Source organism: Hemibagrus wyckioides, linkage group LG02, assembly GCF_019097595.1.
Source record: "Hemibagrus wyckioides isolate EC202008001 linkage group LG02, SWU_Hwy_1.0, whole genome shotgun sequence".
Taxonomy (NCBI): Eukaryota; Metazoa; Chordata; class Actinopteri; order Siluriformes; family Bagridae; genus Hemibagrus; species Hemibagrus wyckioides.
In genome coordinates, this window is record NC_080711.1 from 10375316 (window position 1) to 10393702 (window position 18387).

General features: G+C 41.8%; 1 protein-coding gene across 1 annotated transcript in view; it reads right to left on the minus strand.

The window, feature by feature from the left end:
- Nucleotides 1-18387, minus strand: part of mosmoa (modulator of smoothened a) — a 34668-nt gene that overhangs the window by 6195 nt on the left and 10086 nt on the right. Inside the window, exon 2 of the mRNA XM_058373458.1 lies at nucleotides 7027-7239. Within this exon, the coding sequence (XP_058229441.1) occupies nucleotides 7027-7239 (213 nt within the window). The remainder of the gene's footprint in view (nucleotides 1-7026; nucleotides 7240-18387) is intronic.

Below are 18387 nucleotides of genomic sequence, written 5' to 3' on the forward strand. Positions count from 1 at the left end.
TGCTTGTGCCTGCCCTCGTGCCGTAATATTTGCCTGCAGAAGTCATGACAGCGTGAATATAGCTTGTTGAGGAAGTGCTTAAGCTCAGACGGGGTGAGGTGGCACACCAGCAGCACTGTGCTCCTCACACAAAGTGCCTCTTTCAGGTGGAAGTGGTCAGCAACTGCAGTGGCTCAACTACCAGTGAAAACGCCTCCCTGGAGGCCTCGACGATGTTTGACTTAATAAATCAACATTTCCAGATGTCTTTGCTCCCGTCTCGTCTTCTTAGCGTCTCCACTGTTTATCAGTATACTTTCAGACGTGCTATTGCTTTAAAAAAATAAACAACAAACAGCAGTAGAACTCAAAGCTCACTGAAGACACAACAGACTTTTGGCTTCATGTCAAAATAATTACCGAAGGTCCTTATTAAACACAGCAATAAAGCAAGGTTCGTTGACGTGACCCACCAGAGCGGAAATGCAGGAACATGTAATAGCTGATAGCATACTGGTAAGCGCTGATTTCACTCAAAGCAGACTAGATAGCTCGGGATTTGAATTTTCTAATCCGTTGTCCATCAGTCTGCTCGTTTCTTTCACAGCCCAGGGATGAGGCTGCACAATATGTTGTTTACTAATTGGTATTACAATATTGGCCTTTGAGATAATCATGGCACAGAAGGCCACTTTATGCAAATCAGTCCTCTACACACACACACAAAACCTCATTTTTTTTGAAAAACATGACCAATTCCAAATGTTCATGAGTGTATTGTGAGAGATCTTGGCATTCACATGACCAAATAAACGAATCATTTTACTATTAAAATGAAATGCATCATGTCAGGAGCTTCAGGTAATGTTCCCCATCAAACAACAGAATGAGGAAAATGTGACTGTGGCATGGTTGTTGGTGCCAGAAGGGCTGGTAAGGCTATTTTAAAAAAAAGTGCTGATCTCCAGAGATTCACACACAACAGCTTCTAGACAAAACAGCAGCGAGCAGCAGTGCTGTGGGTGGAAACACTGAGGTTGTTGAGAGAAGTCAGAGGAGGATGGTGCAAGCAGTCTATGGTCACTCAAATAAGCACTCTTTACACCAGTCATGAGCAGAAAAGCATGTAAGGATGGACAACTTTGAAGCGACGATAGCAGAGTTTCCTTCCTGTAAGCCAAAAATACAAATCTGTAGCAACATTAGCAGCAGTTTCACCAAAACTGGACAAAATAATGTTTGGTCTTTTTCCAATTTTCGACTGTCCAGTTTCCAAAAACCATGAAAACAATCCCGGACATCGTTGCTTGTATGATTTCTTTTATTTGTGTAGTTAAAAGCAACAGGGAAGCATGATTCAGACCACACCTTTAAAATTAACAGCTATACAATGCAAACAAATTTCATTTCCAGCTTTAATGCTGATAGATAGATAGATAGACAGACAGACAGATAGATAGATACTTTATTGATCCCGAAGAAAATTCCAGATATCCAGCAGCAATAGAGACAGTAACACAAAGACAGGTTGTAAATTGCACACTCTATATCTTACAAATAGTCAGTATACACAGGGTATATAATTTTAAGCAGCCAATAAAAGGAAAGATGTCAGTGCAATAGCTGTGCAAAATAACATATCTGTGTATCATATTACATTCTTTAAGGAGCATTTCGCTCTCATGTGGATGATCTGGCAGCAGACAGAGCTAAACTGAAATAATCTAATCTGAAAGTGAGAGAGTGCAGCATGGAAGCTCATGCCCTCTTTATAGCTTGATGACCTTCATTCCTTGGACGGGGGATAATGGGTCTACAGCAGCATCTGGGAGGATTTTTCCAGACTTTGCGAGAGCAAAAAACAGCCTCTAACAGAAAGTGCTTTAGTGCTTGATATGGAGTTTGGTTCTCTCTGACTGGGCTGTTCTATGGATGACTGACACTGTGCTCGTAAGCACAGCAATCAATCTTACAGCTCAATCAACTTCATGAGTCCTGCCACCTTCTCCAGTCTATGATGTCTCATTCTCCCTCACACATAACGGAGCTGATTGCTGCTGGCATCTGGGATTGTCGTTATAATCGGCATATCACCAATGCTATTAAAACTTGCCAATTTAAATACCAGAAAATGTGTCTGCAACTTAATGTCTTTTTCACATGGCAGGTGACACACCAGTGAGCGCAATGTTACAGCTAGCAAATGGCCACCAATAACTGAGCGGTTACAGTAAACCCACAGGCTATATATCCAAGACAAAACACGCTGGACCATAAAATATCCATTTTCCACTCCTTTCTAATGTATTATTCCAGCGAAATGTAAACATATCTAAGGGGAAGATGAAGTTTTCAAGATGAATGGTTGAGTGCTCTCAGCAGCGTGTGCCGTGGTTTGTTTAGATTTTTAGTCTTGTTATTTAAATACTGCAATAATTATTAGAGAAGTTTGCGGATATGGCCAAAAATTTGCATGTTGTTTAAGATGATCATGTATTTTAAATGAGCGTTGTATATAATCTACATGTATTTATTTTTCAGTGTTGATGAGGGTCTTCACTGAATTTGGCATCCACTGAATCTGGATGTTCGTTAAAGGGTCCTACTCTATTAACATAACACCCATACAACCACACAACAACCCTTATCCTCACAAACACACCCACATCTACCTACACACCCCAACATACCCACACCTACCTACCCACCCCAACACACCCACACACCTACACACCCCAACACACCCACAACCACCCATCTACACACCCCAACACACCCACAACCACCCATCTACACACCCCAACACACCCACAACCACCCATCTACCCACCCCAACACACCCACAACCACCCATCTACCCACCCCAACACACCCACACACCTACACACCCCAACACACCCACAACCACCCATCTACACACCCCAACACACCCACAACCACCCATCTACACACCCCAACACACCCACAACCACCCATCTACCCACCCCAACACACCCACAACCACCCATCTACCCACCCCAACACACCCACAACCACCCATCTACCCACCCCAACACACCCACAACCACCCATCTACCCACCCCAACACACCCACCCATCTACACACCCCAACACACCCACAACCACCCATCTACACACCCCAACACACCCACAACCACCCATCTACACACCCCAACACACCCACAACCACCCATCTACACACCCCAACACACCCACAACCACCCATCTACACACCCCAACACACCCACAACCACCCATCTACACACCCCAACACACCCACAACCACCCATCTACACACCCCAACACACCCACAACCACCCATCTACACACCCCAACACACCCACAACCACCCATCTACACACCCCAACACACCCACAACCACCCATCTACACACCCCAACACACCCACAACCACCCATCTACACACCCCAACACACCCACAACCACCCATCTACACACCCCAACACACCCACAACCACCCATCTACACACCCCAACACACCCACAACCACCCATCTACACACCCCAACACACCCACAACCACCCATCTACACACCCACCCATCTACACACCCCAACACACCCACAACCACCCATCTACACACCCACAACCACCCATCTACACACCCCAACACACCCACAACCACCCATCTACACACCCCAACACACCCACAACCACCCATCTACACACCCCAACACACCCATCTACACACCCCAACACACCCACAACCACCCATCTACACACCCCAACACACCCACAACCACCCATCTACACACCCACACCTATTGACACACCCCAACACACCCACAACCACCCATCTACACACCCCAACACACCTACAACCACCCATCTACACACCCCAACACACCCACAACCACCCATCTACACACCCCAACACACCCACAACCACCCATCTACACACCCCAACACACCCACAACCACCCATCTACACACCCCAACACACCCACAACCACCCATCTACACACCCACACCTATTGACACACCCCAACACACCCACAACCACCCATCTACACACCCCAACACACCTACAACCACCCACCCACACCTCCCTACACACCCACAACCACCTACCCATACCTACCTACACATATTTACACACCCCATTACTCCCACCCACACCTACCTACACACCCCAACACACCCACAACTACCCACCCACACCTACGTACACCTATCACACCCACACCTACCTTCAACTTCCTACACACCCCATCACACCCACACCTTCCTACACCTACCTACATACCCCAGCACACCCACAACCACTCACCCACAACTACCTACACACCCACCCCAACACACCCAAACCCACAAACCACCCCCTCCACAAACAACCATGCCCCACACCCACTTACACACCCCCACTGACAACCACCCACCCATAGTCACATCCAAAGGGAGAAAGACAAACTTTGTGTTTGTAAAACCATGCAATTCATGCTGTAATTTCCAACATATAAAGCCAGTATGTGATTTGTTAGTGGAAAAGTAAACAGGCCAGCAGCTTGGAAGATTACGGGGAAAAAAAGGTTGAGAGCACAACCTGGTCTGATCACGTATTAGATTTTTATTATCAAATGTCATTTTATAGGCTCACTTGTCCTACACTCGTGTGCCGTCACTTCATTATGTGACTGCAAATAATGCCTGACATTTACACCCACATTCAACCTTTCATCACATGGTTATTTTCAGCACATTCCAACAAATTCGCTCAGCGCTAAATAAATATAAATATCCTGTAGATAAAAGCTGCATTTGAATGGGAAGCTTTCCCGGTCAAGCTCCCTTCCTCTTCCACTTTATAAAAGCACTACACTTGCTTGTCATGACCTCTACATCATGACCGAAAACAAAGAGACGAGTGAAGCCTGAAGTGGAGTGCAGCACACGGTTCGGAAAAATAAAATGACCTTTCCGTTCAACACAGTCTCTCAACTAAAGGATATGAGAAACATAGAAAGCAGAAAAATATACAGCACTTGAAATGCAATGATATAAATGCAGTCTTTAACGTATATTGGAGAAACTGTCTACTGCTGACTTATTTAACTCTCTGTGAACATCATCCAGTATGGTTTTTATGTCCAGAGATGGACTAAAACTTAACAGAACAAGATAATAGATTCCAGTGAAGCAGCACATCCACATCCTCAGACATTCAACATTTCTCTCTGTCTCGCAGAGAAAAACAAAGCAGAACAGGATAAAAGCATCGTTCCTCCAGGAGCACATGCTGAACCAAACTGATGTGACGTGTTTGGACATGGTGTTGGATACGGACGCAGGTGAAATGTTCTCTCTTAGCTTAGAAGCTGGTGAGAGCAGACGGGAGCTCAGGTGGAAGAAACAGAGTGATGCGGAGACGAGGCCATGATGCAGATTTCCCAATCGGACATGTCTTTCCCTCGTGTATCTGTGGTCGTTTCCCATCATATTACATGCGTCACATGGGAAATGTCACCACCCAACAACCTCCATAGCACTACACACATCCCCTTAACACTAACAGCAGCGACAACGGAGAATCTTCAAGGTCTAATTTACTTTTTATTTGCCGTTTGGTTTTATGTGAAGACACATAAAGCAGCTGAATAAACACAGCCTTCCAGGTTTCCCGTTGTGCTTGATGGGAATCACCATGACGCTCTCTATTTGCTCTCAGGCACTTCGTATGTGACTACACGTTTGTGGCAGAACTATTCATATACTTCTGCATACGTTTTGTACATCTGGGGGGATTAAAAGCTCTGTCCGCTCTGGGAGATACCTTGCTATCGATGAAATACCTTCTGTGACCAGTTCCTGATTGTGCACAAGATAAACTGAAGATGGTGAGTGCTGAGGAGGCTAGACTCTTGACAACACCTCCAATGCAAAAAAGAAAACACGGTGCAACAATCTACAGTAATATTTCTGTTGTCCTACAAATGAGACAAACTGATGACATGAATTCAACCAATCAACATGCGGAAAGAATACAGAACACGCCATCTTGTTTATACATAAAACCAAACAAAACCCAACACTTAGATAATATGTAATATATCTTGTGTACTGAATCCTTTCACTTTACACTGGAGCTAATCATAGCGTATACCAGTCAGAGGCAATATGTTCATTAACATAACGTCATTATTATAGCTATTATTAGTAGAATTTGTCATTAATATAACTTAATATGTGTTAAGTGAGATCTTCTGACAATCCGATTGCTGTTTTAATGAAGAGGCTGGCGAAAAGTCTTTGAACAGGACATCTACACAAGATCCAGCCCACCATCATGAAAGCATCATACTGAACACAATCCTGGAATCTGATGTCTTGAAACCTGTCTTAACTGCACAACTGTAAACCCTTCCACCTTGAAGGACAAAGCATTGGTCCACTCACTGGTGACATCACAGGGTCCGGCCAAGAAAGACAGTAGAAAATTGAGTCTGGTTACCGAGACCAAGTGCAAAACTGCATACTATGATTCTAAATAGTACATCAGAATAGGAAAGTACAAATTGCACTCTACTTTTATAACACACTGTGTTGACTGATTTATGTTTCAGAACGTAGCCTTAAGAGTTTTTTTCCTCAGTATAGCAGGCGGCTGATGTGAGTGGTGACGAATGACTGCGGTCAGCATTATTTATAACCACACTTGTTTGTATAGTACTTTTGGTACCATGGCAGGAAGGGTTACCAAATGTAGCATGAGTTGCCCATTAAAGATAATATCACAATGGGTTCGTGGATTTTATACTGTACCCTGCCATACTATATCCAATATCATATATTCCCATTTTGTTCAGCTTATGCATGTAGAGTCTCTAGTTTTTCTCTGTGCGAAGCCAGAACATAATCTAATCTGGTAATCTATCTGGAGGGGCAGACTGCAAAGATTGCTTTTGACAGGTTTCAGATCCTAATTAAATTCTCCGACTCGGTGAGATGCGGAACATTAAATAAATTTAAAAGCAGCGTGCAGCCAATCCACATTCACGTCAGAGTGGGAGAGATCTCCTGCACACACTTACTTCCTGTGAAGGCTATCCACCGCGCATACTTTGTGGCTTCCCGGCGCCAGTGTGATGCCACTAGCAGGCCGCAGGTAACCGTGAGGGAGATGATGCCCATGATGATGAAGAACAGCGTGGTCACCCACTCGGGTGGCAATCGAGGCGGGATGCAGGTTCTGTCTCGGCCGTGGATGGTTTGACACTGCCTCACCAAACCCACGGTCAGCGCACCTGAAGCATAAAGAGCGCAAACAGACAGAAATCACACACAGGGCTGTAACAGGACTGATGTTACACACAATTAAGCAGCAAGGACAAAATCAGAGAGCTGTGACCCCAGTTTTACTACACAGAGGAAGCTTGAATTAACTTGAAATAATAATAATTATTAATAATTATAATAATTTTAAACAAAGCACAAATATCTTTCATTTTAAACAGAGACACATCGTACTGCAAGTGGAGAAGGAATTTCAAGTCTTAAAATCAGCTTTGGAGAACATGAGACTCATATCTAAATAAGTTTATGTGCCATAATTAAGGTGAGCTTATTGAACCCATGCCTTTGTGTCTGTCTTTAGTCTTTACACATCCGGATTGTGTCATGATACGGGTTTGACTGCTGTAACCATACAACTAATATAAATCATTTCCTGTATATAACAGTATAAATTAAAACAATGCTAAGATTTATTCAGGTGGTACTGCGGCAGGATCCCTCAATCTCAATGCAGTGACCCGGGTTCGATTCCCGTGCAGGGAGCTAACCCAGCCACTAACTCTCAGTGCCGGTCCCAAGCCCGGGTTAAATGGGAGGGTTGTGTCCGGCGTAAAAACCTGTACCAAATCGAAACATGCGGACCAAAGGAATCACTGCGAGGACCCTAAACAGGGAACAGTCGAAAGAACAACAAATAAGATTTATTTAGACATTAAACCTTGTTTATCAGACATTTATTTGTCTGCAAATGTTTTTGAGCTCCAAACGTCTGTTACATTCACAAAAGTTTGAGCTGATGCTGATCACCACTATAGTGCAAAGTACAGCACAGTACAGCTAATCCGCATTTAGTGACACCCACAAAAGGAAATATCTGCAGAGAGCAGACGAATGAGGAAGAAAAAGGCGAATTTGTCAGAATTATGACAATCATACCATTAAACTGTAACCTGTAATAGTTACCCGTTACCTGTAACCTGTTATCCTTTATAACAGAGAATGAACTCGGTGTTAATTGAGTTAAAAACAAAAAATGGTTTAACATGAAAACAGGAAAGAAAAAAAAAGAAGAAAAAGATATTCTACACGTTATGTTTATCAGTTTTAAGTGTCTTGTCGGCTGTTGGGACTCTTCAGTCTCTTACATGCTTTATTCTCTTATGCACAAACGTACTCTGTGATGTTCTGGAAAGCATTATCAGAAAAAAAATAATAATAATTTTTACAAACCCGAGCCATTTCTTTTGTCTCAGTTGATCGATTAATTGGATCTTTCTTCAGTGACTTGAGTTGGCTTGCAGTCAAATCATTGCAAATGATGTGATTTGAAGCCTTCCAGCTTTTACATTACTTTCTCATGTAGATTTGCAAAACTCAGCAGCCTTAGGAGGATACGGATGCCCCCCCCCCAAACTAATAGGATTTTCATGAATACTAAATTTTCCTTGTGTAAATGCTCCTTCAAACAGTTTAGGAATTTGTATCCGGCTTGACAAATGAGACTCATTGTGCTTTCGGCTTAGAGGTGTATCTAAATACCCTAAATAAAAAAAAAACCCTGTTAGAGCAATAAGCCAGTAAAACCCTTTAGGGTTCTAAGTTTAACAGCCCCCTCACACCACAAGTCACATGGCATTACTAAGACATGACTAAGGCTGATCTTCCAGATGTTTCTCTGGCTTCAGGTTCCAAAAGATCCTTGCACGGAGTCACAGGCCGAACGTCGAAGGACTAATACATAAAGCACAGGAATGCACTTGAGCATGTGCACACTTTCAAATAAGAGCAAGCCTGAGGCAAAGAAAAGAACAAACGAGACAGAGATAGAGCTTGTGACTCGTTCATTAAATCATTCACCAGGCCTATAAGGAGAAGCGACTTCAAAGCATAACTGGCATCAAGCACACCCAAAAGCTATTCAAGTCAGAGTCACTCCATCACTGACTCGTGAGGCGCTGTTTTTTTTTTATCTACAGGCTACAGGCCGGTCTCGCAGCCAGGGTTACGCTACAGAGAACACAAACATAACGACTTAAAAACAATTGCCATTCATGTGAGTTTATGTGAATCATACGAAGTGGAAATGAAATGTTTCAGACCTCGTTCAGCTCGAGCTGACAGACCTCAAGTGCTATGCATGACAATGGTGCATTTCTGGTTGCTAAAATCGTGCTGTGTTGCTATCTTAATATTCAGTGCTCAGACCTGAGAAATGTCACACGTATGTAAATAACCAGAAATTAGAGCTGTACGTACGTGGATGGATATTCGATCACACTGGTCCTTAATCATGTCGTCTCTATGCGCAAACTCCCATCTGATTGCAGATCATCGATAACATCAATACGTCTAGCAAATACGGCCGCATAAATAAACACGTAAAATATGCAGATAACCACGGATGTCCAGTTGGCAAATTCATATTACAATACAGGTAAAGGGATTTATAGTCACTGTCTAATTTGCAAATATGGATCTTTATCTGCTCATTAGGCCTTTAATTAAGTACCAGGTGCTCTTTATAGTGTACAAGAGATGCCCCAGGAGCTTTGGACAGATGCCTCAAGCTATTGAGAGAGATTCATAACAGGTTTTTAAGGTACTGGAGCTCTAAGATGAAAAAATAAAATAAAATAAAATAAAAGCTCACATAACAGCCTGCAACCTGATTACAGCCTTCAATATATTTATAAAAACAAACCACACATCCATAACTGTCTCATCTGCAGTAACTTCAGACAAAATCACTTTGAACCCGGTGTCAGTGAAATGTATTTCCTCTCTTCTGTTTACTTCTTTCATCAGATCTTGAAAGTCATCTTTTTCTTGGCTGACTCTCTAAACACCTGCATAAATTGGGGCGAGTTTCATGGAAATCAGATGGATATAAGGAGAAATCGGTGCATGCTGTATACATATGAGATGTAAATGAGGGGCTAGTGGGCGAGTGGCTGCGTCCACACGGCTAAATCTGATTCACCGTTTGCGATCGAATCACGTCTTGTTAATGAATCAGACACGGATTCATTCATACGCCATGCTATGAATTCAAATCTGCGTTTGTTTCTATTCAACACTGGTGAATAATTTCTCCAATTTGTAAGCAATTTGTAATCGCCGGTTAAACAAGCCCTAATTTCCTGCCTGCAACACTGTCTGGTTCTGAAAGCCTTAGACACTGGACTGTCAATCACACATGCTCATTAGAATATTAGGCCACGCCCAACAGTTCATACAATGACCCGATCAGCAGACGTCTGCTAGCTTCCGCCTTATTTGTTCAGTTTTGCTTTTTCCTTTTTTTGCTTATTTCATTCAAACTTTGCTGAGAACATTTATTTATTTAAGAATATTAAGAAATATTCAGTTAATGATCAGGAACATGATAATTATATCGGGAACATGGACGTTCCTATGAGAACACTATTGGCTGAATGATACTGAATGATTCAAGATGGCTGCTGAGCATATCCCGAGGTCGTCTGGAGTGTTGCTTGGGTAAAGACATCATGGTTACAAATCTGTGAGGTGCAGCCCGATGCTGGGGACAGTACAGCACCTTGTGACACTGCGTCCGCAACTGACTAAACAAATTAGTGTGGTGTATCAAGCTACATCCTGGTGTATGATTCTAGAGTTTGCGAGTGTTAACACTACCTGGATTTTCCCATTAGTTTCATTTTTAAAACATTTGACGGATATGAGAGAATATGGAGAATAAAAGGTAAAAGTCTAGTGACTGATGTGCTATATCATTCCTTAACGCTAAATAAACAGAAGCTTAAAATCAAGCTTGTCAATTTGATCAATTGCTCATGCACGATTATAAAATGTCTGTTCACACAAACTGAATTCTATCCAAACTAACTACCTAGCTGATAAGGACTTCCTGTTAGGATTTTATTGCTTGAGTATCAGACAGACACGATCTATGCACAAGTAATAATAATGAGAAGTCAGTTCTGTACTATGCTGCGATTTTAAGGATATAAGAATTAGTTAAAAGTTAGAAGGGAGACATCTCTGGAGACTACTGCAGTAAATACACCATGGTTTGCGGACACCTGGTCATCACATCCATATGCAGTTCTTACTCCTGTTGCCGCAGTTGTATAGGATGCCTTTGCACCCCAAAGCGTCTCCCATCAGTGGAACTAAGAGGCCCAAACCTGGTCCAGCATGACAATGCCCCTGTGCACAAAGTGACATCCATGAAGGGATGGTCTGCAAAGGTTGAAGTGGAAGAACTTTAGTGGACCTTGATCCTATTGAACACCTTTGGGATGAACTGGAACGCTAACTACATGCCAGAACTCCTTGCCTGATGTCATGAAATGGGACGTCCAACTCGCACGTGTGTATGTGATCGTCAGGTGTCTACATCTGTTTGGCTGTATAGTGTATAGAACCAGATCCTGGGAAACACCACAGGACAGACATGGCCATTTCCCCTTAAGAATTTCTGTCCTGTTAATTTTGAGAGAAACCAGCTTGGGTCCATTCCTGAGAGACAAACACAGGTTCTTACAGGATCTTTTTATGATCAAAGGCTGCACTGAGATTCAGAAGTAATGGAACAGATGCTCTATCAACATCCTTGTTGAAATGGACGTCATGAAGAACCTTTACAGGAGTAGTGCTTGTTATTCTGAATGAATGTGATCAAAGTAGCTATTTACGATAAGAAAAGTTTTTTTTTTTTTTTTTACTTTCTCAAGGATTTCTCAGATGAAAGCTAAATTTCAGATGGGTCTTGAAATTATTTAACACAGTTGCTTCACAAGAGCGGGACTTCACAAGAGCGGGTTTCGACATGGCATCTCGCTCAGCCTTCACCCACCAAAAAAAAGGTCTGGTGTTTCTGAAGAAAGAAGGAAGGAAGACTCACTGTACTGTATCTGTAACTGCATCATTCGCAATGACAATGACAATGATTTCTGCTTGTTTTCACATCTCTTTAACTATTTTCTGGCCATAATGCCAGTTAGGCCCAATAGTAGACCTTGTGACTACAAACCCAGCACCACACAATAATCCAGAACTGAATTTCTTCACCACGTTAAACTTTAAAATGTCACCTTAATCATTAAAATAAGGGCTGAGCAAAGCCACTCAAGTAAATGAGGTGCTTAAATAAAAAGGCATGCATTATGCAGACTCATTGGTGCTCTTTCTTAAAATAACTGCGCAGCCTGTGAATGTAAATGAATTAGTGTAAAAAAAAAAAATTGTTTTTTGCCTTAATTCATTTATAAACTGTGCCCCTGTAATGAACTGCAGCCTCATAAATAGCAATCAAAAATCTTCTCATTTATGAAACACATGCAACCAAGGACATGCTGCTGTTATTAACAAACTCAGGCGGGAAAAAAAAACGACACCTCTTATAAATCACACAGAGCATGGTTCCAATTGCGCCTGAGCGTTTCTCACATCGATGGTGAAATTTTGCCTTGAACGATTACATGCGCTCTGAGGAGGAATTCGTCTCACTGACGTTACAATCTGAAAATCCCCCTTTGAAAAATGATTTGCGGTGGCCAAGAGGAATAAGTGGATTTCGGGATTTCGTATGCATCAGCGGATCTAAGTGGCTTTTCTCTCCTCATGGTAGAGAGGGAAGCGAATTAAGCCTCTCTTACAATCACGGAATGAGACAAAACATATGACATGATTTCTTTTTACTGCGGATGTTTCACTGCTTTAAATGTGGCACGGCAGCGAGTTTAAAGAGAAGTTATACTCATAGCCATTTTCCTTTTCCCAATAAATCTTGACTTGGTAGAACCCTCAACAGTTCAGAATGTGTGTGTGTGTGTGGGCAATGGGATTTAGAGACACGGTTACGGATATTTATGTAAACACTAATGCAGGCTGCACCTGGGGGTGTTTCCTAGTCCACCTCTGAAGAAGAGATACAAGATTCCTAAAAAGCAGGAAATAAAAAAGCATGCAACATTTATGCTTCGCCAGAGTGGGAGTGGCCTGTATTCTGTATCAGACCATAGCTATTTACAAGCTGTCCATCAAACCAAACAGTTTAAACTAAACACAGATGAAGACAACACGGAACCACGCCGTCTCAGTAAGTTGGAAAGATGTTAGTGCATCTAAAAGACATTACAGTCTACATGACAAAGTTATGAAGCAGCATCCATGATTGATGGCACATCTGCTAGTTACTAAAGAACCAAAACATCATTCATTTCTCCATTTTTACCAGCTGAAAAGTTGCTCTTAAATAGCTACACAATAATAAATGTGAGACGTGTCGCAGACTGAGCAGATACATACCAGATGTCAATAACCAGTACACCTGAGCATGCATGCAATTATCTAAACAGCCAATCACGTGACAGCAAGGCAAAGCATTACATCATTCAGTTACAGGGCAAGACCGTCCAGTAACCTTCAGGTTACCACTGGCTTTAGGCATGACATGGTTGTTGGTGTCAGATGAGTATTTCAGTAATGACTGATCTATGATTTTCACACACACACACACACACACACACACACACACAATAGTGTTCAGGTTGAGATCTGTGCAGGAATACGTCTTGTTGACGAGAGCCAGTCTTGTTCCAGGAAGCCTACTGTCACTGAAATAAGCTCTCTTTACAACCGCAGTGAGCAGAAAAGCATCTCAGAATGCACAACACATCGGTGGATGGATTATAACAGCAGAAAACCACATCAGGTTGCACTTCCTGTTAGCCGAGAACAGGAATTCGGAGGGCACAAACTCATCAAACATGGAGTGGAGGTTACTGTTACCCGATAAAAAAAAAAAGAAAAGTTGGATTGATTTCTGTCTTTGGTGATCATTTCTGACGCCTGGACGTCACTGCCACTGTGTAGGGGTCAGATCAAGTAATGATAAAAATTTATAAGGCATTTCAGATGCTTTCAAAGTCAATTACATATAGAAATTTAGATGACTTTCCTGTTTAAAGAGTGAAAAGGTGTGGGGGAAAAAAAAAAATCACAAGGGTCTTGAAAGACAAGAGGAAAAGTTCAGCCCCTGTAGACACCAGTGCTGTAGGTGTAAAATGCACTATATGGAGGAGGTATAGCTAATTGTTGTGCTTTAATTGTAAGGAGTGGGAGACTGTAATTAGCTTGGGATGAGACTCAAGCATGCGTGTTATATATGCAGAACACTTAGTGCTTGTTAATTGAATGCCAATGCAGATGGATAGAATTAGTGTTGAATTTCGAGTCATGAGGCGACGTCCAGCTGGAACACACTGTTTCTTCGTAGGCGTTAAAACACAGATAGAAACCGGTTCTTTTCTGAAGTCCATTATATATTACATTACATTACATTACATTACATTACATTACAGGAGAAACCTGACTGAATTATCAGCTATTCTTCCAACTAGCTGATTACTGAGTTTTTCTGTTTCTAATATTTCAGTCTGCGGCTCAACTTCTACAGCATCTGGGGAAGTTTAAATAGTGTGTTTATGACTCAGTTATTCATTGTAGCTCATACATTATTCAGTACAATAAATAATAACAGGAAATGTACACAGTTAGAACAATGAGGAATAGTCTGGACCGGCTGCTTAACTTTTGCATCAGTTTCCAAACCATCACGGTTCATCATCACCCTCAGTCAGTGTTCTCCTCGATAATATCAATTAGGTTTGTTTGTTTGTTTATTTATTTATTGCTCTTTCATTGCCATGCTAGCATCAGTGGCTATTTTCAAGGCAGGATCAAGGTTGATAAAGTTAGATATTTTAGTCATTATTATAGCCCAACCAGGCATTATGACCACCTTCGTAATATTGTGTTGGTCCCCCTTTTGCTACCAAAACAGCCCTGACCCATCATGCACTGTGTATTCTGACACCTTTCAAACAGAACCTGTATTAACTTGCAATTTCAGCAACAGAAGCTCGTCTGTTGGATCGGATCACATGGGCCAGCCTTCGCTCCCCACGTCCAACAATGTTCCTTGGCCGTCCATGACCCTGTCGCCGGTTCACCACTGTTCCTTCCTTGGACCACTTTTGATAGATACTGACTGCAGACTGGGAACACCCGACCAGATCTGCAGTTATGGAGATGCTCTGATCCGGTCGTCTAGCCATCACAATTTGGTCCCTTTTCAAACTCGCTCAAATCCTGACACTTGCCCATTTTTCCTGCTTCTAACACATCAACATGGAGGACAAAATGTTCACTTGCTGCCTAATATATCCCACCCACTAACAGGTGCCATGATGAGGAGATAATCAGTGTTATTCACTTCACCTCTCAGTGCTCATAATGTTATGGCTGATCAGTGTAGAATTACTCTAATAGAATCTTGCAGTATTTTAACTGTGTCACTAACACCAGCTATATAAGGTCCTTCACTTTAACACTCAATAAGAACTTCAGGATTTTCTTTGGTGAGAAATTATGGAAGGCTCTTAGATACATATTTTCTGGGTAAAAGCATTGTTCAGTGTCATTATTCCGTTATTCAACGGTCATTCTAGTTTTACAGACCTCACATATTTGAGGTTCTTCACTGTTTATTAGGAAAGCGTGTTTAAGTCTTGAGTCTGGATTAGGATAAAGTGTCAAATGTTTAATCTGTGCTGTTACACCAATATACTTAAGAGCTCAGCATGCCTGATTGGTACAGCACCAGACTTCTAATCTGAGGGTTTAGGGTTTAGTAAAGAAGTAAACCCTGCAAGTACATAGTTACGGTGACTGTATCACAAGTAAGGGTGCTCTTAGTCATAATGTGATGTGGAGATCAGATTGCAAAATGTTAAAATCCCTTGTTCAATAAATCCTTTTATATATTATTAATAATATGCACTATGTACTCTGTAAAAAAAAAATGCTCTGGTTGCTAAGCAACATGATAGAAAGATTTGGATAAACTGAAGTATAACTTTTCATTAAATCCTAGTGCATTTAATACAGAATTAAATTACTGTGACGTGTACGTATATCAAGGTTCTACATGGGCTTGGAATGTAGCTCAGCCAATCAGATTTTAAAATCGAATTTGTCCCTGTTTAGCCCAAAGGTATCTCAGTGGTTTAGGGAAACTGCTCAGAAGGTTATGAGCTCAAACCCCACCACTTCCGGGTGCCTCAGTTGGGTCCCTGAGCAAGGTCCTGAACCTTTTCTGCTCCATCCTACCACTCTAGTGACCTCTGCTAAATAACAAGCTCTTATATTTAACAAAGGTCACCTTTCTTTCTTTTTTCATCTATGGCCAGTGATATTTCAATAAGGGCTATAACTTGAGATGGTCGCGATTACACGTCCACTATTTTTGCAACATAACGAAAAGCAATATAAAGTGCGTCCCACAATAACAACAGTAGCCAAGGCTTCAGTGCCTTCAGCTACTGCCCCTTCATCCCAGAGATGAAGATATAAATATAAAGTGGCATGGTAAGGTAGCACGGTAGCCATTTCAGTCAACTCTAGAGATTCAGATGTCACATGCTTTTCCAATTCCCATGGCAACAGTAAACCGAGTACGAATGCTGCATCACTCGGTTACCAATGGAGATGAAGTTTTTTAAAAAGCGGATATCAAATGTACCAGCAGTCACATTAACAAAGAGCTAAGAACAAATAACACTAATAACATTAAATCCGCTAATGCAGGGGTGTCCAGTTTTATCCGGAAAGGGCCGCCATGGGTGCAGGTTTTCATTCCAAGCGAGCAGAAGCCACACCTGAAGCCAAGAGCAACCGATTAAACAAGGTGGAATCAGGACGGATTGGTCAAGAGTGTGTGCACCAGCGAGCAGCCATTGCTTTCACACAAACACACACAGAGTGTGTGCAGGCATGAGAGGCACAGGGCAAGTGTGTCTGCTGGATTGAGCAGGATTATTCAGAATTCCTTTGAGAATGGGTGGGAGAGGGATGTGAAAACAGACACACACACACACACACCTCTCTTATAGGCAGATCATGATGGCGTATTCATAACTCATGCCAGTAACATCAAACAGTCTGGATATTATTAAAGATTAAATTGTCTAAATATTATTCATAACTCATAAAGTCCTATTTCCCTTGTGACAAGAACTTCTTCTCGAGGCAAATCCCACAAGACTTCCTGTACCGTCATCTGCATTGCCGTTATCATGCGAGATCTGTCTGTGTTTGCTCGCGGCGACGCCGTTTCGGGTCAATAAAAGGTTCTAATCATTTATTTAAGCAATGAATAGAGCAACCTGCATTAGTTATTAAAGGACTGTGCGCGTCAGGCTGGTGTCAGATGGACGTGGCCTTACGCCATATTAATAACACAGGGCTATAGAGAGCTTTCTTTAGGCAGATTAGTCAGCTCACCATTCAGAAACCCCACTGACTCATAGACATAACTTTCATTGGAGGGAAAAAAAAAAGTGCTAGGGGACAAAGATGAGTGTGCCAAAAGAGAAAATCATTGTGTGATCGAATCGTGAGTGATCCAACAGCTATAATGAAATTATAAACGCTATCACGACAGATATAGCTGATCGACATCGGCACAGATATAAAACTCAGGAAATGAAATTGACTCATGCTCTTTGTTTATAGTAGAGCGAGAATGCAAGACTTTTCTAATAAAGGATTTATTACCAGAGTCTTATGCCGTTATATACAAACGCCACTAATAAATATTTTTAGAATAATTTATCATTCGTTTCTTTTCTACAAGCTGTTATGTGAAAGATTTATTAGATTTATTATTAAAAAGATCTTTATTTACCACATTTTCATACTGTCATAATGCATTTGAAAGCAAGTATTGTCGATTTCAAAATTATTGGCACCCTCTTTTCCCTCTGGGAAAGCTTCCACTTAGGAATTATGGTCAAAAATCAGTTTTAAAAAATATGTTTTATATTTTACTGATTCTGAAATGAATCACATGACCTTCTGTTTCACTGAGGCACAAATACGAGGTGATGCAGAGAGGAAATGATAGGAGCTGTTCATAACTCGGGCAATGGCATATCTATACATCTGAGTGATCTATATTTTTACATTGACGGCACTTTCGCAGACGCTCTTATGCAGACACCTTACATACAGCTCATTTACACAACTGAGCCGTTGAAGGTTAAGGGCCTTGCTCAAGGGCCCAGGAGAAGCAGCTTGAAAGTAAAAAGGTGATCAGATTCTCCATATTT